This window comes from Magallana gigas, chromosome 4, assembly GCF_963853765.1.
Source record: "Magallana gigas chromosome 4, xbMagGiga1.1, whole genome shotgun sequence".
In the NCBI taxonomy this organism is placed as follows: domain Eukaryota; kingdom Metazoa; phylum Mollusca; class Bivalvia; order Ostreida; family Ostreidae; genus Magallana; species Magallana gigas.
This window is the reverse complement of record NC_088856.1, coordinates 29,822,734-29,846,477: the sequence shown is the minus strand read 5'-3', so window position 1 is coordinate 29,846,477 and position 23,744 is coordinate 29,822,734. Positions and strand designations below refer to the sequence as shown.

Sequence of the window (23,744 nt, the reverse complement as noted above, 5' to 3'; positions counted from 1 at the left end):
ACGCTGGTTTTGCAATAAAAGAATAAAAAATAGAAGACATATTTTAACTGCTACTTTCTCTACAAATTTCATACTGTATACAGGAAAATAGACTGGTCGAATTCCAATGTCTTAGAGCCACCTGAATCTAGGCGATTTCAAGACGGGGCGAAATTGTTTGAAAGTGTAAAAGAGCGGAAATTACACTGGTGAAAATAACGTTGTATACAATAGTGCACATGGCCTTCATGCAATAATGAAATTGGCTTGATATCGCAGACTGGGTTTTTTTTTTTAGCTCAATTGTGTACATGTTTCTTTAGCTCAATTGTGTACAGGACGCACTAATAGCAAGCAGCTTTAGACAGTTCTCTTCATATTCTTTCTTTATTTAGAACCTCTGAGACAACTTTGCTGTACAAACTTGACCCAATGATTGAGAGAAGAATGTTTTGTTTTTTTCAAACGGAGGGATCACGTCCTCAAGAGATCATTTGTCAGAGAAAATATTGGTGTCTTGAAAATGTTATATCCAGAGCTATACATACATGTACACACATAAGTTCAAACAATGACATCCCGTTTTAGTTTTCTATGAAAGATTGCAAATTAAATTTTCTGTGAGCATGTTGAGTATGAGAAGATAAGAAGATTGAGATGATATGAATTATAGAACCCATCTGCTGTTTAAAAAACAAGGACTGAATTATCTATGAAATCGTCGTACCTTTTCATTTATCGACACATAATTTCATGGATTAACGATTACCCTTGATTTGTAAAATCTGCCACCAATTGGGGGGGGGGGGGGGGGGGGGGGTATTCAAAAGTAAATACGTTCAAATACTGGATATGAAATGTAATCTATCAATGTCCAAAAGTTGACAATATTTTGAAATCATGCATGTATAAAGTTACTGTTGTTTATATTTATAAAGTGACTTATAGGTCCAACCTATGATTACAAATATACATATAGAAGAAGTTTGGAATTTACAAAGATTGCAAATAGATGTCTTAAAAGACATGATTTTAGATCAAGTGAATCCCTAGAATAAACCCCATCTTTAATACTTATTTGTCTTCCCAAGTCAAGGGTTTCTGAACCGCACCGCTCTACATAAGCTATATACTAGTAATTTAGATTTATGTATAACTCGAGACTTGCCGAAAAGATGATTTAAACTTGTGTTTGAATCTTAGAATGTATCATGTATCATAAAATCAATTAATGATTCCATGTCATCATGTCAATCTCTTACGAAATTAACATCGTGGAACTTCGCATCAAATATTAAGTTAAAAGACATGGCATACCGTTTTTTTATATCTCAATGCCAATATCCGAACGCCATATGAATGTGTTTATTCATATAGCTAAATGTGGTTAAAGTAATAATATATTGAGAACTTATTGACGTCTGCAAAGCATTATATTTGATACTTGTTTAGCATGATCTTAAATAATTTAAAAATTGGTATTTCGGAGAAAAAAGTCGGTGAGTTGTTTTAATTATTGTGATCGTGCATTTGATGACAGACTTGGTCATTTACATTGTGACAGCTGCATTTGAACAGAATGATACAGTGTTGAAACCTTTTTTCAGTTGTTTTTGGATTTGGTTTTGTGTGTTTTATTTTTTAAAAAATCCGACAAGCTATTAATTTAATTCTAATGTCTGTTATGATGAAAATACCTGTAATAATATGAGTCAAGATAGTCCGAAATATCTTAATTTTTCCTGGCTTTAATAACGGTTTACTTGTCAGGGAAAATATCAGAATCGTTAAAAAAACCAGGAAAACGTCAGATTTCTCGGACTAGAATTAAGCCTGCTCTAATATCGTTAAATTGGATATACTTAAAAAGAATTATCTTCAAAGAAAATTAATGAATTAATATGTTGATGACTGTATAAATGAAATATTTTTGAAAATCTTATTTTAAAAAAAAATACACGTACATGTATTATTTAATACTTTAATATGATATTGAATTTAAAGAGAAGTCTATTTCCTGAAGTCTATTTACAACATGTAACTTGTTAAAAGGTTGATTAACGAAGAATGTGTGATATGTATAAAAATCATAATGTGTTATTTACAATGTAGCTGTCCCTTTTATGAATTGCAATAATTATTAGATAATATATGCATTTTTTAAAAATAAGGTTATTTAATTCTCTAATATGGTTTTGAATTTTAGTAGAATTTTATTTACAAAATGTAACTTGTTGGAAAAATAGATTAACGAAAAATATGTGAGCTGTATGTGTAATTTAGCTGTCTCTTTGTGAGTTGCAATTAATAAATATACTTTTTACTTGACGTACATGTAAGCTGTATTTGTTATTTTTATCACTGCACACATGCATTTTAGATATAGGGTTAAAGGAGGCATGGACACAATTTTTGGTCAAAAATTATTTTAATGAGTACAATGCTTCAGTATAAAGCACTTTAATAGGCAACCAAAATTTGAAAGTCATTCGTTGGGTTATATTTGTTGTTTACATTACAAAGTTTCTCTTTAAATTTACTCTTGTTTTTTTCCCCAACCTCACAATGGCATGGGCCATATGTCCCAAAGTCCCTGGCGTTGTGAGGGTGAGCAATGAACGGGAAGTAACTCTGATATTTTTTTGTTTATTTTTGATCAGGTGCCAGGTGGTCGCATTCAGAACAGGATCAGTCATGTTTCGGGCACGCATACTAGACAGTTAGATTTTCGACTACTTTTTTAAAGCAAGGTTTGTAATCTAACTATTATTGCATATTTACTTTTAAAACCAACTCTTAAGCTGCTAGCTTTGACGATTAAGACATATAACCCTAAATTGCATTAGAAATTAATGTACTTTCGTTTTAAAAAACTAGTTACATATAATCAAACACAATTATATCATTTTGATTTATTATATTATAAACTTATATAAATATATAAATTAAGGCATCAGTTTTATAACGTGGTTAACGATTTGTTTCGATCAGTCAATGTGCGGATAAAGAAGAAAATTAAGCTGGAGGGGGGGGGGGGTGTTTTTAGGTGAATAAATAAAAATCGTTTTACATATAAAATCAATTCTTTAATCTGGCTATGGAATTATGTATAAAATATTTCTTCATCATTGAAACAACAATCATGTTTCAATTTTTTTTTTCATAGAACAACCATGGATCCATGTTCTAGTGCCCAGGATGTGCCCCTATGTGACTATTGTGAGACCACCATAGTACACAGCTACTGTGGCCTTTGCCATCTCAGCCTCTGCAAGCCCTGTGTAGTAGGTCACACCTCAGATGGAAATGACAAACATACAATAGTCCCTTTGCAGGAACGAAGATCAACCCTCATTGATCTGAAATGTAAAACCGAACTACTGGATGAACCTGAGCTTGTTGCCACAATACAGACTGGGTATGAAGAACTACGGAGTGTTGCCTGTCTTAAAGATGGTAGTATATGGACGAGTGGACTGACCAAAGATATAAAATGCTTTAACATTGAAGGTTCACTCCTCCAGACAATCAAACAAAAATCAGGTGATTTCCCCAATCATATAGCTGTTGACAAGGATGGGAATTTACTGTATATTAGTGATGAAATAAAGACAGTGTATAAAGTGAGGAATGGACAGACAGAAGAATTGATCAGAATACCTAGTAAGTGGACGCCGAGGAGGCTGTGTGTCACCTCTACTGGTGATCTCCTGGTTACCATGTTCAGTGATGATTACACTCAATCCAAAGTTGTTCGTTACTCGGGATCTACAGAGAAACAAACCATTCAGTTTGATGATGAAGGTAAACCTCTGTACTCGGGAAATGGTGAACTTCTATATGTCACAGAGAACAGAAACCATGACATCTGTGTAGCTGACATTAATGCTCGTGCAGTAGTGGTGGTTAATCAGGACAGTAAACTCAGATGGAGATACTGCGGTCGTCCCACAGTTACCAAGAAGGGACCATTTGAACTCTTTGGTATAACAACAGACAGCCAAAGTCATATCCTGACAGCAGATGTTTTCAACCATTGTATCCACATTCTGGATCAAGATGGACACTTTCTCCGTTACATTGATAACTGTGATCTGAAGAATCCTTATGATTTATGTTTGGACAATAATGAAAATCTATTTGTGTGTGAGATTTTCAAAGGCAATGTAAAGAAAATCAAATACATGTATCCAAAGTAAACATCATCAGTTATAAAAATGTGATGCAAAATCAAACAAAGGTGGCCTTTTTCTGTGTAATATTGAATTTTATTGTTCACATTTTATATAAAATATATTTGAACTTTAGTTTTCCTATACTGATGAATTCATAAATTCTATTAATCTACATGTAATAGGTTAATAATTAATAACTTTCTTCTTTAGCTTACCTGAGCTGAAATGTCAAGTGAGCTTTTCTGATCACATTTTGTCTGTCATCCGTCTGTCCTTAAACTTTTCACATTTTCAACATCTTCTCAAGAACTACTGGGCAAATTTCAACAAAACTTGACACAAATCATCCTTAGGCAAAGGGAATTTAAAGTTGTGAAAATTAAGGGCCACACCCTTTTTCAAGGGAAGATAATTAGAAATTAATGAAAAAATTTGAGAAATCTTTAAAAATCTTCTTCACAGAAACTAATTAGACAGGAAAGCTGAAACTTGTGTGGAAGTATCCTAAGGTAGTGTTGATTCAAAGTCGTGAAAATCATGACCCCCGGGGGTAGGATGGGGCCACAATGGGGGGAAGGGGTCAAAGTTTTTCATAGAAATATATAGTTTAAATTTTAAAATATCCTCTTCTCAGAAACTAATCAGCCAGGAAAGCTAAAACTTGTGTGGAAGCATCCTAAGGTAAAGTTAATTCATAGTTGTGAAAATCATGACCCCCGGGGGTAGGGTGGGGCCACAATGGGGGGGGGGGGTCGAAGTTTTACATAGGAATACGTAGAGTAAATTCTTAAAAAATTTTCTTCTCATTAAGTAATCAGCCAGGAAAGCTGAAACTTGGGGGGAAGCATCCTCAGGTAAAGTTTATTCAAAATTGTGAAAATCATGACCCCCGGGGGTAGGTTGGGGCCACAATGGGGGGTTGAAGTTTTACAAAGGGATATATATAGAGTGAATCTTTAAAAATCTTCTCAGAAACTAATCAGCCAGGAAAGCTGAAACTTGTGTGGAAGCATCCTCATGTAATGTAAAGATTCAAAGTTGTGAAAATCATGACCCCTGGGGGTAGGTGGGGCCACAATGGGGGGGGGGGGGCGAAGTTTTACATAGGAATATATATAGTAAATCTTTAAAAATCTTCTTTTCAGAAACTAATTAGCCAGGAAAGCTGAAACTTTTGTTGAAGCATTTTCAGGTAGTGTAGATTCTAAGATGTAAAAATCATGACCCCCGGGGGTAGGGTGGGGCCACAATAGCAATATATAGAGTAAATATTTAAAAAAACTAATTAGCCAGGAAAGCTGAAACGTGTGCGGAAGCATCCTCAGGTGAAGTTTATTCAAAGTTGTGAAAATCATGACCCCCGGGGGTAGGATGGGGCCACAATGTGGGGTCGAAGTTTTATATATATATATATATATATATATATATATATATATATATATATATATATATATATATATATATTATACAAATATAGCCCTTTCATGAGGTCGATCCATAGATATATCGACTTCACAGAAAAGCATATCGACCGAGCACGAAGTGCGAGGTCGATATGCTTTTCTGTGAAGTCGATATATCTATGGATTGACCGAGTGAAAGGGCTACATTCGTTATATTATTTTCCAAAGAAGAATTGGCAAGATTAAAACAAGATTATTTCTATATTTAGAAAGTACAGGTCAATCTGAGTTTTTAAAGCTTATTTTTAGAAAGTACAGGTCAATCTGAGTTTTTAAAGCTTATTTTTAGAAAGTACAGGTCCATCTGCATTTTTATACTTTGACACGTGATGTCAAAAGAACCAATGTTATACTTTGTTACAATGCATGAAAATAATATATATATATATATATATATATATATATATATATATATATATATATATATATATATATATATATATATATATATATATATTAAATCTTTAAAAATCTTCTTTCCATAAACTAATCAGCCAGGAAAGCTGAAACTTTTGTGGAAGCATTCTCAGGTAGTGTAGATTCAAAAAATGTGAAAATCATGAACCCCGGGGGTAGGGTGGGGCCACAATGGGGGTCAAAGTTTTACATAGGTATATATATATATATATTAAATCTTTAAAAATCTTCTTCACAGAAACTAATCAGCTAGATGATTCTTTATAATTGTTAAGACTTTGGCTCCAGGACAATTCTTCGGCCTCACAGGAAGGTTCAGAGTTTGATGTAGCTTTATATCCCTTATATAAACAATTTTTAAGGATCTTTTTGAGAACTGCAATACTCAACATGTGATATGACTATAAAATCATCCTGTTAGAAAAGGGACTAATAATTATAAACATAAGAATATCCAGGGGGAAAATGTATTTTATTTATACAGGATCTACAGTATTATTGTACATTGTTCTATTGTTCCTCAGGTGAGCGATGTGGCATGTGCCTCTTGTAATACAAATATCTCACATTTGAAGAAGGGGCATTTAAATTTTGTTTGCATGCAATATACAGCTATTATTGTATCATATCAAATAAATTGAAAAGTGGCGTGTCAATTATGAGGATAAAAGTGATTTCAGACGAATGTTTTTCAGTTCTGTACATCTAACATATTAGTATTACATGTATTAGTACACTGTATATCATAAATATTTATGAATCATGATAATAGTAATATTATAATACGTTTTATCATAAATTAAAAAAGATAAGGGCTTAAGGACCATCTACCAGCTACTGTGTTAATAAAACATACATGTATATTAAACATGTGTGACCTTGTTTGATGTGCTAGAAAATCATCGCAGCTGTTTATATTACCAGCATTTCATTTCATTTCATTTATTCTCATATTGTATAAAACAACCTAGAGAAAATATAGAATACATACAAGTATGATACAATATTATGCAAAAACCAAGAGTGTACTGTACACATCAAGCTGGAGAGAGAGTTGACACTCTTATTTATAATATTGATAAATTTACATAAGTTATTAATAACAGCTAATTTGTTTCATGAAAATAATTCAAAAAATTTAAAAGCAATTGGTCGTCTAAAACCCATTGATGGTAAATAAGCTTTTCTATATTCTTTTAATTCTGGACATTTCATAATAAAGTGATATTCGTCGCAAATGTTATTTTTACATAAGTTACAAAATCGTTGATTTCTTGGTACATTGTTCCATCTGCCTGTCTCAATTGGCAGTTTATGATTGCTTCTTCTAAATCTAAGTAATGTAGTAATGTTATTCATACAAGCACCAGAGTTTATGTAATTTCTAGGTACAAAAAATGTTATTGGTAAACAAGTTATAGATCAATCCTTTACTAGATGCGTTACAATCTGAGACCCATTTTTGTTGAAATTGGTTAATCAAAGTTTGCTTAACAACATTTCAAATCCATTTTTCATTTTCTACATTATGCGTCAACCAGACATAGCTTAGCAGAAGTTATCTAAATATGTAATTTACAACATTTGTCTAAATGTGTCAACTGGTTGTAGGAAAACTCTTTGCTGTATTTCAACTCTTATTTGTATTTAAAGAAGATTTGAGACAAAATGAACATGTGTTTTTGTTTAATATTGCAGTAGATATCATACCTGTAAAAAAATATTTAAAAAAAACACCAAGATGCTTATATAGTCACCTGGGTATCATAAAGCCTTTAGATTGACCTGTCAAAGGGGCTCATATTTGCATTTCATCTGCATTTTAGAGTCTTAAACCTAATCTAAATATAATATTTGAAAATCATTTATTCGTGAAAAACTGGGGGGGGGGGGGGGGTGTTAAGCCTGTTCTTGATATTTTCAATCACCTACTGCACATTGCAAATTTGTATAAAAAAATATATATATCATACTTTGCATTCCGATGATTTGTGAAGCTCAGGTACAATAAATTGAATTGAATTGAATAAGATAAAAATGAATAAAACATCTCTATCGCAATTTATATTTACATTTAACTTATGTTACACCATAGTTTATATGATGTAAAAGGTTTTATGGGTTTTTTTTTTCGATAGCGAGAATGCACGCTCTGCAGAGACTCTGAATCCTAGTCAATACGTTACGAAAAAAGTCATGAAATATGAAATCAATACAGTATTTGGTCATACCAGAAACTATTTGAAAGTTACTAGTAGTCACTAAAACTATGCGTGCTAATTCATTGATAATTCCGGCGTCTTACTCTTTAATCCTGACTCTATAATTAATACAACGTTAAACGAATGAATGATTAATTCACAGATTAAAAAAAACATTATAACTGACTAGCACAGGTTATATAAAAGTACATTTTATGTGCATTTCTAGCCCAGTACATGTAGCTACCTTCACACCATTATTAACTATTAAGGAATGGTAGGAAATTAAATTAATGGTTTTAGTGCTTTACTACTAGTATCTGAGCAAGTTTTACAATAAAATTTAAAATGATGAATTTATTTTACGGCTTTCAGGACAAGGCATCTTCGCTAGCTAAGGGTTTTGGATCCGCGCCGCTCCTCACAAAACTTGTGAGGAGCGGTACAGATCCCTTAAATTGCTAGCGAAGATGAGGCCAAGATCACATCTCAGTAACTAAGTACTAGTATTAATATTTTAATTTTCAAAATTGAGTGGTACTATCCTCGGTTTGAAGAATGTTTTATATTGTTAATAAATGAGTTTATGTCATTAATTAAAATGTTGTGTCCTTGACCTTCTGACCTTGAAAAATCTTCAAGGTCAAAGGCCATTGCCTTTTAGATGACAGTTGGAGTTATGTCTTTAAGACAAAGGGTTTACAAAATTTACACGATTATCTTAGTAAAGATCAGCAGAGTTTAGTGTATTATTACATGTATTTTAAGGTTTATTTCTAAATCATGTTTTAACAATATTCGTTGTTTTAATAAAGTCCTTGTGGTAGATTCTTCGAGTGTAAACGCATTTAAACTAGATAACTCTTACAGATAGGGGGCTATATGGTCAACAAATTTGAAACCATCAAATCTTTCTACAATTTATAACGTTTCATACATGGTGCTCGGTTTATAACATACTAAGTAACAAAAAAAAAACACACAACACATAGCCATCCACAAAGGCAAGAGAGTTGTGTGCTTGAAAACCAAGCACAGACTTTTCTCACTCTCCTTCCGAAACAACTCAAGCGTCCTTGTATTTTTACAAAAATTGGAAAATCAGGCATTTAACAAGTTGTTTTTTATCTCATAAAAAAGTCAGTCCTTGTCGCGGGAGGAAATCCCTTTTTTCTTAATTCAGCTATGTTTTGGTGTATAACTTCGGGATATACTGAGTACTGGTGCGAGACCTGCATATACTCTATATATTCAAAACATTGCTAAACGGATTTTTGGAATGAAAATTAATTTCATGACCTTCAACATCAATTTTTTTTAAAGATGTCAATTCATAAAATTAAAATAATTTAAATGGAATGGCCTTAATGCTTGATTCTTATGATTAGCTGCTGTTTGACATTCAACAGGCAAGAGTTCTTCCACACATGAAATGATGTCCTTTTCCTCCAGATTAAAATCCAATACAACATAATTCATGTGAATTACCCTCTGTATAGAGGTAGATTTAATATATGCACTATGTAGAAAAAAAAACAACTGGCTAGGCCACTGAACAATATTTGAAGATAGTACATTAATACATGTACGAATCATTACTTGTGAGATAATAAATCAACATAAGTATTATTATCAAATATAGTACAGTAAGTGGATATATAAGCAAAATTCTCATGTAAAGATACAAAAAGTATTCGTTTTGAATTACAAAAAAGTATGATCTTTCTTGACTTCATAACGTTTTCAAAGAACAACAGGTTAAAAAATTGCTATCTTTATCAAAACCTGCAGTCATTGTGTCGGAACTATAAAGAGACGGAACATTCTTTGGCTATAAATCACGCGGTTTTGGTACATCATTTCAAAGCACGGAATTTAAAGGTGGGATATTGTGATCTTTCAAGATGAGTCGATATTCCTGAGAATACTGTTCTCTTCAAAACTGTTTTCAAAGATCTATGTATAAGTTAATGAAATTCACGAGGTAAGGCCGGTAAAAGCGTCTGCCGTCAGTTCTGCGTTTTCACCATGTTTTTCGGTAATCACAGAAGCCATTCCCGATTTCCCCATTTCCGTGACTGCGCGCGCAAGCTCTATTACTTTTTCGCGCTCTTTGATCTTGGGGCGCATGTTTTTCCAAGAATCCTTCCACGTGAGAAGAATTTTCTTGTGGTATCCGGGTCCTGTCGCCGACGTTACTGTACCCGTCATCTGATGCGGCATTTGCGATGTTGACAATGGTGGTGTTTGGAACATTGAGGTACATTCCAAGCATCAGACCACTATGTTTCTCCAGAGCACCCAACTCTCGCGAGAGGACCGCGAAACTGGTGTCTTTGAGCACTGCGGCATCTTTTTTCAAAGCCGAGGTAGATGATGCTGCAAAAGTGAAAGTACACTTTTATAGGTCATTGAATAAGATTAGCTTTGAAAGTGTTTCCTTTAGAAACCCGCATTGGCGTGCATTAGACAGGCAGAGCACATCGTTACCATCTAATGTCAAACAACTTACAAAATACATGTATATGTATATCAAAGCTAGTTTAAAGTATGAACATTTTCATTCAAAATGCGAAAGTCTACGAGATGAAAATTAACGTCTTTCACTTGCAACTACACATGTACATGCACCAATAAATGGTTGGGTCACAGTATTTATTAATAACTAATTTTTGTTAGCCAGTACTGTGCTACGAAAAACTTACACTGTTTTGATGTCGACTTTTGCGCTTTGTCTAGATTTTGTGGCGATTTTTTCCCCAATTCCAAATTGTTCTAGTACTTTCCACACAAATTTTAAATACACGCTTTAAAAAATAAAATAAAATGAATTTTTTCACAAGATATAGAGAAATCGCCGTTTGTATCTACACGTCTTCCACGTATGGTTTCAAGTCCCGTGCATGCATTTCAGTGCACAATTAAAAGAAAATATTCCACGTCTTTGTTCCATGGAAATTATCGATTGGTTCATTGGGTTTTGCCTACTGTTGGTGTACAATCTATTGATGACACTTGTCCTCTGTGTGTCATGCACAGAAATAAAGGAAATATCTAATATAGTAAAGGTCATGTCTTCAAAGAGGACAACACAAAATCTCATTTAACTGCTGGTAATCTAGATTTTCTAAGAAAGAAAAACGTACGATTCCAATTTAAATTACTTTATCGTGTATTAATTACTCAAAACACTTTTTAAAATTAATTGCAATCCTATAAAACCAAAATAGAATGTTGGAAAAAGTACGCGATCAAGATTTGGTGGTTGGGGGAGAAGGGGGTAAACGGACAGATAATTATTTTTTCGGATCATTTCTCGCACGATCTGATACGCTTCATATGTGGACAGGATATTATTTGAGGTTCCTTCCTTTCATTTCCCCTTTTCTTTGACTAGCTACATGTATTTGTAATACAACAAATTTTGTACTTTTCTGTACTTTGTATTAAGTAACACTGAGTGTTTAGCATGCACATCCATGTAAAAGCAAGGTAAACGTTGAAAGTACATGTATATTTTTCAATTCACAGAACATTGATTTTTATGGATTGCAAAAACATAAGCTTTGGATGATATCCTGCTTTGGAATCTGGAACTTCTTGTAAACGCAGAACAGAAAATTGAAGAAGAAAAGGAAGTCGTTAAACAGACAGACCATGACGTGATGTTTGTAGTGTTTTCTACTTTATTGACTGTGACTGTGCGTTTGACTGTACAGTACTGTTAGTCATTGTCTGCAGGGGACGTAATTCTGCAAGGTGCTATGTGGGTTGAAGTCGGTGGTGTGTGTTCGTTACACCTGATGTGAAAGCTATTGATTTTAGTTGTATACTTTACAATGTACCTGTTCAAGCTGTATACATTATGTGTCTACAGTATATATAGGGCTATTTTTGTCAAATGTTATTACCCATGTTTATATTTTTTTCCAACACATATTGATTATATAATTTTTCCTTATTTTAAATTTTGTCTGAAAAAGGTTTTGACAAAGGAGACATAAATTTGTGATGAGAAATTTTTCCTTTAGGTCTATTTTATTTTCAATCACTGACACTGACAATGGTTAATTGGGGGGGGGGGGGCAGCAAAATTTCTTTACATGCATTATCTTCTTTTTCTTCAACTTTCATTGTTGTTTAATGTTTTGAGTATTACATGAACAAGAAGAGAGAGAGAGAGAGAGAGATAGAGGGTGTTGTCTCCCTTTCTTTATCCTTCACTGTTTGACAGTAGTGTAATGTTGTTTTTAATATAAACATATGTTTTTTTTAATGCATACATGTATGTATTGAATTAATCTACATAAAGGGGCAATTTCTTTGTTAAATGTAGTCTTATAATACTTTCAGAAAAGACAAAGTTGAGAAAGTTTACTGCTCTTACATGTATATGTACATATTCTTGTATTACTATGTGAGTGGTGAAACTTAATGGATGTTTTTTTGTAAAACATGTGATGTAGCAATAATTTCTAAAGAAAAGATTAAAAGCTAAACAAAAAAAAAAAGAATTGATTTATTTTACTTTTCATCAAGTTAACTTTCAAACAGTTTACAGATTGTCGCTGGTTTTGCAATAAAAGAATAACAAATAGAAGACATATTTCAACTGCTACTTTCTCGACAAAATTTATACTGTATACAGGGAAATAAACTGTGCGAATTCCAATGTCTTAGAGACGGCTGTGTCTAGGCGATTTCGAGACGTGACGAAATTGTTTGCAAGTGTTAAAGAGTGGAAATTACGCGGGTACGTGAAAATAACCTTGTATACAGTAATGCATATGGCCATTATGCAATAATGAAATTGGCTTGAACTGAACTGAACTTTATTTATTTTACAACGATTGATAAGCAAGTTCTACAACTTATATTAATATCTCTAGTTGGCATGGATATTGGCTAGATATCGCGGACTGTTTTTTTTTAGCACAATTGTGTACATGTTTCTTTAGCTCAATTGTGTGCAGGACACACTAATAGCAAGCAGCTTTGGACAGTTCTCTTCATATTCATTCTTTATTCAGAACCTCCGATACAATTTTGCATTACAAAACTTGACCCAATGACTGACTGAAGAATGTTTTTTTCAAACGGAAGGATCACGTCCTCAAGAGATCATTTGTCAGAGAAAATATTGGTTTCTTGAAAATGTTATATCCAGAGCTACATACATGTACACACAAAAGTTCAAACATTGACATCCTGTTTTAGTTTTCTATAAAAGATTGCAAATTAAATTTTCTGTGAGCATGTTGAGTATGATAAGATAAGAAGATAGAGATGATATGAATTATAGGACCCATCTGCTGTTTAATAAACAAAGACTGAATTATCTATGAAATCGTCTTACCTTTTCATTTATCGACAGATAATTTCATAGTTCAACGATTACCCATTACAATCTGCTGTATTTGTTAAATCTGCCAACCAAATTTTTTTTTTTTTTTGGGGGGGGGGGGGGGAGTTGAAAAGTAAATGCGTTCAAATACTGTATATCAGATTTGTAATCTATCAATATCCAGAAGTTGACATTATTTTGAAATCATGCATGCATTAAGTTACTGTTGTTTATATTTATAAAGTGACTTATAGGTCCAACATATGATTACAAATATACATATAGAAGTTTGGAATTTTACAAATAGATGTCTTAAAAGACACGATTTTAGATCAAGTGAATCCCTAGAATAAATCCCATTTTCAATACTTATTTGTCTTTCCAAGTCAAGGGTTTCTGAGCCGCACCGCTCTACATAAACTATAATATATACATTATACTAGTAGTTTAGATTGATGTAGAACTCGAGAATTGACGGGAAGATGATTTAAACTTGTGTTTAAATCTCAGAATGTATCATGTATCATAAAATCAATTAATGATTCCATGTCATTATGTAAATCTCTTACGAAATTAACATCGTGGAACTTCGTATCAAATATTAAGTTAAAAGACATGACATACCGTATTTTTATATCATCAATGTCAATGTCCGAATGATTTTGAATGTGTTTATTCATATAGCTAAATGTGGTTAAAGTAATAATATATTGAGAACTTTTTGACTTCTGCAAAGCATTATATTTGATACTCGTTTAGCATGATCTTAAATATTTTAAAAATTGGTATTTCGGAGAAAAAAGTCGGTGAGTTGTTTTAATTATTGTGATCGTGCATTTGATGACAGACTTGGTCATTCACATTGTGACACATGAAATTGAACAGAATAATACAGTGTTGAAACATTTTTTCAGTTGTTTTTGGATTTGGTTTTGTGTGTTTTATTTCAAGAAAAATCCGACAAACTATCGATTTAAGGCGTGTAATGTTGAAAATACATGTAATAATTTGAGTCAAGATAGTCGACTGAAGTATCTTAAGTAAGGCATATTAATAGGCAACGAAAATTTTAGAGTCATTTGTTAAGTTATAAGTTACGAGCCTTATTTACATGACAAAGTTTCCCCCCTGACTGCAATACAAGACAATGAATTTACTCTTGTTTTATTTTTTGGTTCCCTCTTGCTTTTTATCGATATTTTAATTCGAATAAATATTGAATTCCTTCTTGGCGAAAAAGCGTTAAAAATTGAGCGATAAAAATTTAATTTAGAATCTGGTTATTGCAAATGAGGGGGGGGGGTCAAACAAACTGCAATCCTCACAATGTTAGGGGCCCTATGTCCCATGGACACAGTTGTGAGGGTGCAAGCGGATCTAGAGGGATGCCAGGGAGTCGAGACCCCCACCACCTGTTAATTTCAATTCTTTTAATTGCATCATAAAATTACCAAAAATATGCTTTCCCCCCCCCCTCCGGTAAACTCAAATAAACGTCCGACTCCCCTGGAGAAATTTTCTTGATCCGCGCATGGGGCGACAAAATGCTAGCGATGAACGGGAACTAACTCTGATAATTTTTTTTTCATTTTTGATCAGGTGGTCGCATTAAGAACAGGATCAGTCATGCTTCAGACACGCATAGGCCTACCAGACAGTTAGATTTTTGACTACTTTTTTGTTAAAGCAAGGTTTGTAATGTAAATATTATTGCATATTCACTTAACCAACAAGTAAGTTGCTAGCTATGGTGATTAAATCATAAAACTTTTAATTACAATCAAAATCAATGTACTTTCGTTTTGAAAACTTGTAACCAAACACAACTTTATCAACTTGATTTATTATATTATAATCTTATATAAATTTATAAAGTAAGGCATGATGTTTACAACGTGCCTAATGATTTGATTCTATAAGTCAATGCCCGGATAAAAAAGGGGGAAAATAAACTGAAGGGGAGGGGGGTGTTTTTAGGTGAATTAATAAAAACGTTTTACAGGCAAAATTAATTCTACACTCTAACTATAGAATTATTTATCAAATTTATTAACAATGATGTCTTAATTTTTTTTTCACAGAACAACCATGGATCCTCATTCTTGTGCCCAGGATGTACCTCGATGTGACCTTTGTGAGAACACCTTAGTACACAGCTACTGTGACTTTTGTCATGTCAACCTCTGCAAACCCTGCATTGGAGATCACATCTCAGATGGATATGACAAACATAAAATTGTTTCTTTCCAGGAACGTAGGTCAACACTCATTTATCCCAAATGCAAAACACACCAACACAGAATTTGTGAATTTCAGTGCAAGGATTGTAATAACATTTTTGTTTGTTCTTCCTGCATAACATCTGAACAACACAAAGGACATAACTTTATAGACGTTACAGAAATTTACAAGACAATGAAAGACGATATAAAAAAAGACACAAAAGAGTTAGAAAATCATATTTCTCCTACATATGAAGAAATTGCTCTTGACTTACAAACTCAGCTTGCCAAACTGGATGGAGGATATGAGAAACTTACAACAACAATATCCAAACAAGGAGAGCAATGGCACAGTGAAATCGACATTATCATCAACAAAATGAAAACGGAAATTAACGAGATAAAAGTGAAACACAGAGACATTTTAAAGAAACACTTGAGTGAAATCAAACAGACACAGTCTCTTATAAAACAAACAATACAAGCCATACGGAAAATCGAGAAATCTACTGAAGTATCTTCAACCATTGAATACAGCTCTAAGCTCAGAGTGTTCAGCAAGCTTCCAACCAAGGTTCAGGTCTCACTGCCAACATTTATTCCAAAACCAATAAACCATGAGAAGCTGTATAGTTTGCTTGGACAGATCACCCCATTATCTACTGCTACAGAAGAAAGTGTCTTGGTACAAAACCAACCCAACACTTCAGTCAAAGAACTACTGGATGAACCGAAACTTGTTGCCACAATACCGACTGGGTATGAAAACCTACGGAGTGTTACCTGTCTAAATGAAGGTAGTATATGGACGAGTGGAAAGACCAATGATATCAAATGCTTCAACATTAAAGGTTCACACCTCCAGACAATCAATATGAAAACAAAATCAGAAGAATGGCCTAATGATATAGCTGTAGACAGTGATGGTAATCTACTGTACTGTGATTGGACAGATCGGACAGTTAAAATAGTAAAGAATGGACAGACAGAAGTGTTGATCGGATTACCGGAGTGGATTCCTACTAATCTGTGTGTCACCTCTACTGGTGATCTCCTGGTTACCATGTACGGTAATGATGAAACTCAATCCAAAGTTGTCCGTTACTCAGGATCTACAGAGAAACAAACAATTCAATTTGATGATGAAGGTAAACCTCTGTATTCATGGAATACTACAATTAAATACATCACAGATAACAGAAATAATGACATCTGTGTAGCTGACTTACAGGCTGGTGCAGTAGTGGTGGTTAATCAGGACGGGAAACTCAGATGGAGATACACCGGTCATCCCTCAGTATCCAAGAACAAACCATTAAGACCCTTTGGTATCACAACGGACAGTCAGAGTCGTATCCTGACAGCACACAGTGAGAACCATTGTATCCACATTCTGGATCAGAATGGACAGTTTCTCCGTTACATTGATAACTGTGATCTGAAGTATCCCACTGGTTTATGTGTGGACAATAATGACAATCTGTTTGTATGTGAGTTTTACAATGGAAATGTAAAGAAAATCAAATATCTAAAGTAGACACCATCAGTTGTAACAATGTAATAAAAAAGATAAGGTCTTAAACTGACAAGGATCATCTACCAGCTACTGTCACTGTTATATGTACCAGAAAACCATTGCTGTGTATTTTACCAGCAGAGGTTATGTTTATATGTAATTTACAACATTTGTCTAAATGTGTCAACTGGTTGTAGGAAAACACTTTGCTGTATTTTAACTCTTATTTGTATTTACAGAATATTTGAGACAAAATGAACATGTGTTTTTGTTTGCAGTTCTAATATTGCAGTAGGTATCATACATGGAATAAAATAATTTTGAGAAAAAACCCCAAGATGCTTATATAGTCACCTGGGCATCATAAAGTCTTTAGATTGACCTGTCATAGGGGCTCATATTTGCATTTAATCTGCATTTTAAAGTATTAAACCTAATCTAAATATAATGTTTAAAATCAGAAACAGAACTTGTGAGGAGCGGCGCTTATCAGAAACCCTTAATTTGCTAGCGAAGATGGGGCCAAGATCACATCCCAGTAACTAAGTATTAATAATTTAATTTTCTAAATTGAGTGGTACTATCCTCGGCTTGAAGACTGTTTTATATTGTTAAAAAATGAGTTTATGTCACTAATTAAAATTTTTTTCCTTGACCTTTCTGACCTTGACAAATCCTCAAGGTCAAAGGCCATTGCTTTTTAGATGACAATTGGAGTTATGTCTTTAAGACAAAGGGTTTACAAAATTTATACGGTTATCTTAGTAAAGATCAGCAGAGTTTAGTCTATTATTTTATGTATTTTAAAGTTTATTTCTGAATAATGTTTTAACAATATTCGTAGTTTTAATAAAGTCCCTGTGGTAGATCCTTCGAGTGTAAACGCGTTAAAACTACACAATTCTTACAAGTAAGGGGCTGTATGGTCAACAAATTTGAAATCATCAAATCTTTATACAATTTTAAGATATGAAACGTTAAGCTAAATTCTAAAATTTACTGAAGAAAAAATCCATATGCATGTACTCTTATTTTTTGGGTATTTTCTTATATTTTGATATAGAGCTCTTCTTTTAAACGAGATCAATTCGGCCTAAAAGTGGACACAACTATTTGGCCCTCTTACTTTCTTTTAATCTCTTTTTTCATTTGCTTGTCAAGAGATTTGGATGTCCCCCCCCCCCCCCACACACACTTTCAAAAAATGATGAACATGCACAAGGTGCATAACAGCTCATACCCTTTAACGCTCGGTTTAAAACAAACCTCTGGGAATTCTCTCTTAACAATTAAGTAACAAAAAATACATAGCCATCCACAAAGGCAAGAGAGTTATGTGCTTGAAAATGAAGCACAAGTTTTTCCCTCTCCGCCCGAAACAACTCAAGCGTCCTTGTATGTTTACAAAAATTGGAAAATCAGGCATTTAACAAGTTGGTTTTTATCTCTAAAAACAGTCAGTCCTTGTCACAGGAGGAAATCCCCTAAAACATTGGGAAAATCGGAAATTATTTTGCTTAATTCAGCTATGTTTTGGCGTAAAACTTCGGGGATATACTGAATACTGGAACGAGACATGCATGCACTCTATATATTCGCAACATTGCTTAACGGATTTTTGTAATGAAAATTAATTTCATGACCTTCAACATCAATTTTTTTTAAAGATGTCAATTCAGAAAATTAAAAGTATTTAAATGAAACAGACTTAACCCTTATGACTAGCTGCTGTTTGACATTCAACAGGCAAGCATGTAATGATGCCCTTTTCCTTCAGATTAAGTTCCAATACAACACAGTTAAATGTGAATTATCCACTGTAAAGAGGTAGTTTTAATATATGCACTATGGAGGGGAAAAAAACCCAAATGGCTAAGCCATTGAACAATATTTGAAGAAAGTAGATTAATACGAATCATTCTTTGTGAGATAATAAATCAACACAAGTATTATCATCAAATATATACAGTAAGTGGATATGTCTGCAAAACTCTCATGTAAAGGCTTAATGAAATATATATATATATATATATATATATATATATATATATATATATATATATATATATATATATATATATATATATATATATATATATATATAATTTTCTATAAATCATTGTTGTTGAATGTTTTGAGTATTAAATGTACATGTACATGTGGGGTTGTTTCCCTTTCTTAATCCTTCATCATTTGACAGAAGTGTTATGTTGTTTTTAATATAAACATATGCTTTTTTTAATGCATGTGTAATGAAATAATTTATATAAAAGGGCAATTTCATCGTTAAATGTAGTCTTATAATACTTTCAGAAAAGACAAAATTGAGAAAGGTTACTGCTCTCATATGTACATATTCTTGTATTACTATGTGAGTAGTGAAACTTAATGGGTTTTTTTTGTAAAACATGTGATGTAGCAATAATTTCTAGAGAAAAGATTAAAAGCTAAACAAAAAAAGGATTGATTTATTTTACTTTTCATCAAGTTAACTTTCAAACATTTTGCAGATTGTCGCTGGTTTTGCAATAAAAGAATAACAAATAAAAGACATATTTTAACTGCTACTATTTCTGCAAATTTCAAACTGTATACAGGGAAATAGATTGTTCAAATTCCAATGTCCTAGAGACGGCTGTGTCTAGGCGATTTCGAGACGGGACGAAATTATTTGCAAGTGTCAAAGGGCGGACAATACACGGGTACGTGTAAATAACATTGGATACAGTAGTGCATATGGCCATTATGCAATAATGAAATTGGCTTGAACTGAACTGAACTTTATTTATTTTACAACGATTGATAAGCAAGTTCTACAACTTATATTAATATCCCTCGTTGGCATGTATATTGGCTAGATATCACAGACTGGTTTTTTTTTTTAGCCCAATTGTGTTCATGTTTCTTTAGCTCAATTGTGTGCAGGACACACTAATAGCAAGCAGCTTTAGACAGTTCTCTTCATATTCATTCTTTATTCAGAACCTCTGAGACAATTTTGCTTTACAAAACTTGACCCAATGATTGGGTGAAGAATATTTTTTTTTCAAACGGAGGGATCACGTCTTCAAGAGATCATTTATCAGAGAAAATACTGGTTTCTTGAAAATGTTATATACAGAGCTACATACATGTACACGCATAAGTTCAAACAATGACATCCTGTGTTAGTTTTCTATAAAAGATCGCAAATAAAATTTTCTGTGAGCATGTTGAGTATGAGAAGATAAGAAGATAGAGATGATATGAATTATACAACCATCTGCTGTTTGATAAATAAAGACTGAATTATCTATGAAATCGTCGTACCTTTTCATTTATCGACACATAATTTCAAGGATCAACGATTGTCCATTACAAACTGCTAGATTTATAAAATTTGCCTACCAACTTGGGGAGGGGGGTATTCAAAAGTAAATGTGTTCAAATACAGTATATCATATATATGATTTATCAATGTCCAGAAGTTGACAATATTTTGAAATCATGCATGCATAAAGTTACTGGTGTTTATATTTATAAAGTGACTTATACCGGTAGGTCCAACATACGATTACAAATATACATAAAGAGGAAGTTTGGAATTTTACAAATAGATGTCTTAAAAACATGAGTTTAGATCAAGTGAATCCCTAGAATAAATCCCATCTTCAATACTTATTTGTCTTCCCAAGTCGAGGGTTTCTGAACCGTACCGCTCTACATAAACTATAATATATATACTATACTATCAGTTTAGATCTATGTAGAACTCGAGACTTGCCAGGAAGATGATTTGAACTTGTGTTTGAATCTCAGAATGTATCATGTATCATAAAATCAATTAATAATTATATGTCATTATGTAAATCTCTTACGAAATTAACATCGTGGAACTTCGCATCAAATATTAAGTTAAAAGACATGACATACCGTAGTTTTGTATCATCAATGCCAATGTCCGAATGGCTTTTGAATGTGTTTATTCACATAGCTAAATGTGGTTAAGGTAATAATATATTGAGAACCTTTTTTACTTCTGCAAAGCATTATATATTTGATACGTCTAGCATGATCTTAAATATTTCAAAAATTGGTATTTCGGAGAAAAAAGTCGGTGAGTTGTTTTAATTATTGTGATCGTGCATTTGATGACAGACCTGGTCATTTACATTGTGACACCTGCATTTGAACAGAATGATACAGTGTTGAGAAACATTTTTTCAGTTGTTTTTGGATTTGGTTTTGTGTGTGTTTTTTTAAAGAGAAATCCGACAAACTATCGATTTAAGGCGTGTAATTATGAAAATACATGTAATAATTTGAGTCAAGATAGTCTGAAATATCTGAAGTTTTCCTGGCTTTATCAACGGTTTTGATATTTTATTTTTCAGGAAAAATATCAGAATTGTTTTTAAAAAAGCCAAGAAAACGTCAGATTTTTCGGACTGCTCTACTGTCGTTCAATTAGATAGGAGAATTATATTGAAAGAAAATTAATAAATTAATGTGTTGATGACTATATAAATGGAATAATTTTGTTGATCTTATTTTTAAAATACGTGTACATGTATTACCTAATACTTTAATATAGTATTGAATTTCAAGAGATGTCTATTTACAAAATGTAACTTGTTAGAAAAAACAGATTAATGAAGAATGTGTGAGTTATATGAATATAATGTGAAATTTATCTGGCCCTTTGTGAATTGCAATAAATAAATATTTTTTTTTATACTTATGCTGTATTTGTTTTCTTCTTATCACTGCACATATGCACTACAGATATAGGACGTAAGGGGCAAGGTCACGATTTTGGTCAAAAACTATTTTTCCAATTTCAATGTGTACAATGCTTCAGTAAGGCATTTTAATAGGCAACGACAATTTTAGAGTCATTCGTTAAGTTATAAGTAACGAGCCATATTTACATGACAAAGTTTCCCCCATGACTGCAATTCGAGACAATGAATTTACTCTTGTTTTGTTCCCCTCTAGCTTTTTATCGATATTATAAATCGAATGGATATTGAATATTCCTTCTGGGCGAAAAACTTAAGCGTTAAACATTGAGCGATAAAAAATTTACAATCTGGTTGTTGCAAATGGGGGGAGGGGGTTGTTCAAACAAACTGCCATCCTCACAATGTTAGGGGCCCTATGTCCCACGGACACAGTTGTGAGGGTGCATGCGCGGATCTAGAGGGGTGTCAGGGAGTCGAGACCCCCACCACATGTAAAGTTCAAATTCTTTTAATTGCATCATAAAATTACCAAAAATATACTTTGGACCTCTCCCCCCCCCCCCGGGCAAACTCAAATAACCGTCCGACCCCCCTGGAAACATTTTCTGGATCCGTGCATGGGGCAACAAAATGCTAGCGATGAACGGGAACTAACTCTGATAATTTTTTTTTTCATTTTTGATCATGTGGTCAAATTAAAAACAGGACCAGTCATGCTTCAGGCACGCATAGGCTAAGGCCTACCAGACAGTTAGATTTTTGACTACTTTTTTGTTAAAGCAAGCTTTGTAATCTAAATATTATTGCATATTCACTTGACCAACACGTAAGTTGCTAGCTATGGTGATTAAAACATATAACTTTAAATTACAATCAAAATTAATGTACTTTCGTTTTGAAAACTTGTAACCAAACACAACTTTATCAATTTGATTTATTATATTATCAACTTATATAAATTTATAAAGTAAGGCATGATGTTTACAACGTGCCTAATGATTTGATTCTATAAGTCAATGCCCGGATAAAAAAGGGGGAAAATAAACTGAAGGGGAGGGGGGTGATTTTAGGTGAATTAATAAAAAAGTTTTACATACAAAATCAATTCTTCACTCTAACTATAGAATTATGTATAAAATTTATCAGCAATCATGTCTATTTTTTTTTTCATAGAACAACCATGGATCCTCATTCTTGGGCCCAGGATGTACCTCGATGTGACCTTTGTGAGAACACCTTAGTACACAGCTACTGTGACTTTTGTCATGTCAACCTCTGCAAGCCCTGCATTGGAGATCACATCTCAGATGGATATGACAAACATAAAATAGTTCCTTTCCAGGAACGAAGATCAACCCTCATCTATCCAAAATGCGAAATGCACCCACACAGAATTTGTGAATTTCAGTGCAAGGATTGTAACAACATTTTTGTTTGTTCTTCCTGCATGGCATCTGAACAACACAAAGGACATAATTTTGTAAAAGTTACAGAAATTTACAAGACAATGAAAGACAATATAAAAAAAGACACAAAAGAGTTAGAAAATCATACTTCTCCTACATATGAAGAAATTGCACTTGACTTAGAAAATGAGCTGGCCAACCTGGATGGAGAATATGAAAAACTCACTACAACAATTTCAAAACAAGGAGAGCAATGGCACAGAGAAATCGACATTGTCATCAACAAAATGAAAACCG

General features: G+C 33.1%; 2 protein-coding genes across 2 annotated transcripts; both read left to right on the top strand.

The window, feature by feature from the left end:
- Window positions 1–2,594: 2,594 nt before the first annotated feature.
- LOC136274634 (uncharacterized) lies at window positions 2,595–4,286 on the top strand. Its single transcript, XM_066081966.1, has 2 exons — window positions 2,595–2,729; window positions 3,146–4,286. Exon 2 carries the CDS (start codon window positions 3,153–3,155, stop codon window positions 4,176–4,178), a length of 1,026 nt encoding a protein of 341 aa, XP_065938038.1. The 5' UTR covers window positions 2,595–2,729; window positions 3,146–3,152; the 3' UTR covers window positions 4,179–4,286.
- A 10,832-nt stretch (window positions 4,287–15,118) lies between these two features.
- On the top strand, window positions 15,119–17,576 carry LOC117682152 (E3 ubiquitin-protein ligase TRIM71-like). Its single transcript, XM_034449169.2, has 2 exons — window positions 15,119–15,270; window positions 15,661–17,576. Exon 2 carries the CDS (start codon window positions 15,668–15,670, stop codon window positions 17,336–17,338), a length of 1,671 nt encoding a protein of 556 aa, XP_034305060.2. The 5' UTR covers window positions 15,119–15,270; window positions 15,661–15,667; the 3' UTR covers window positions 17,339–17,576.
- Window positions 17,577–23,744: the final 6,168 nt, after the last annotated feature.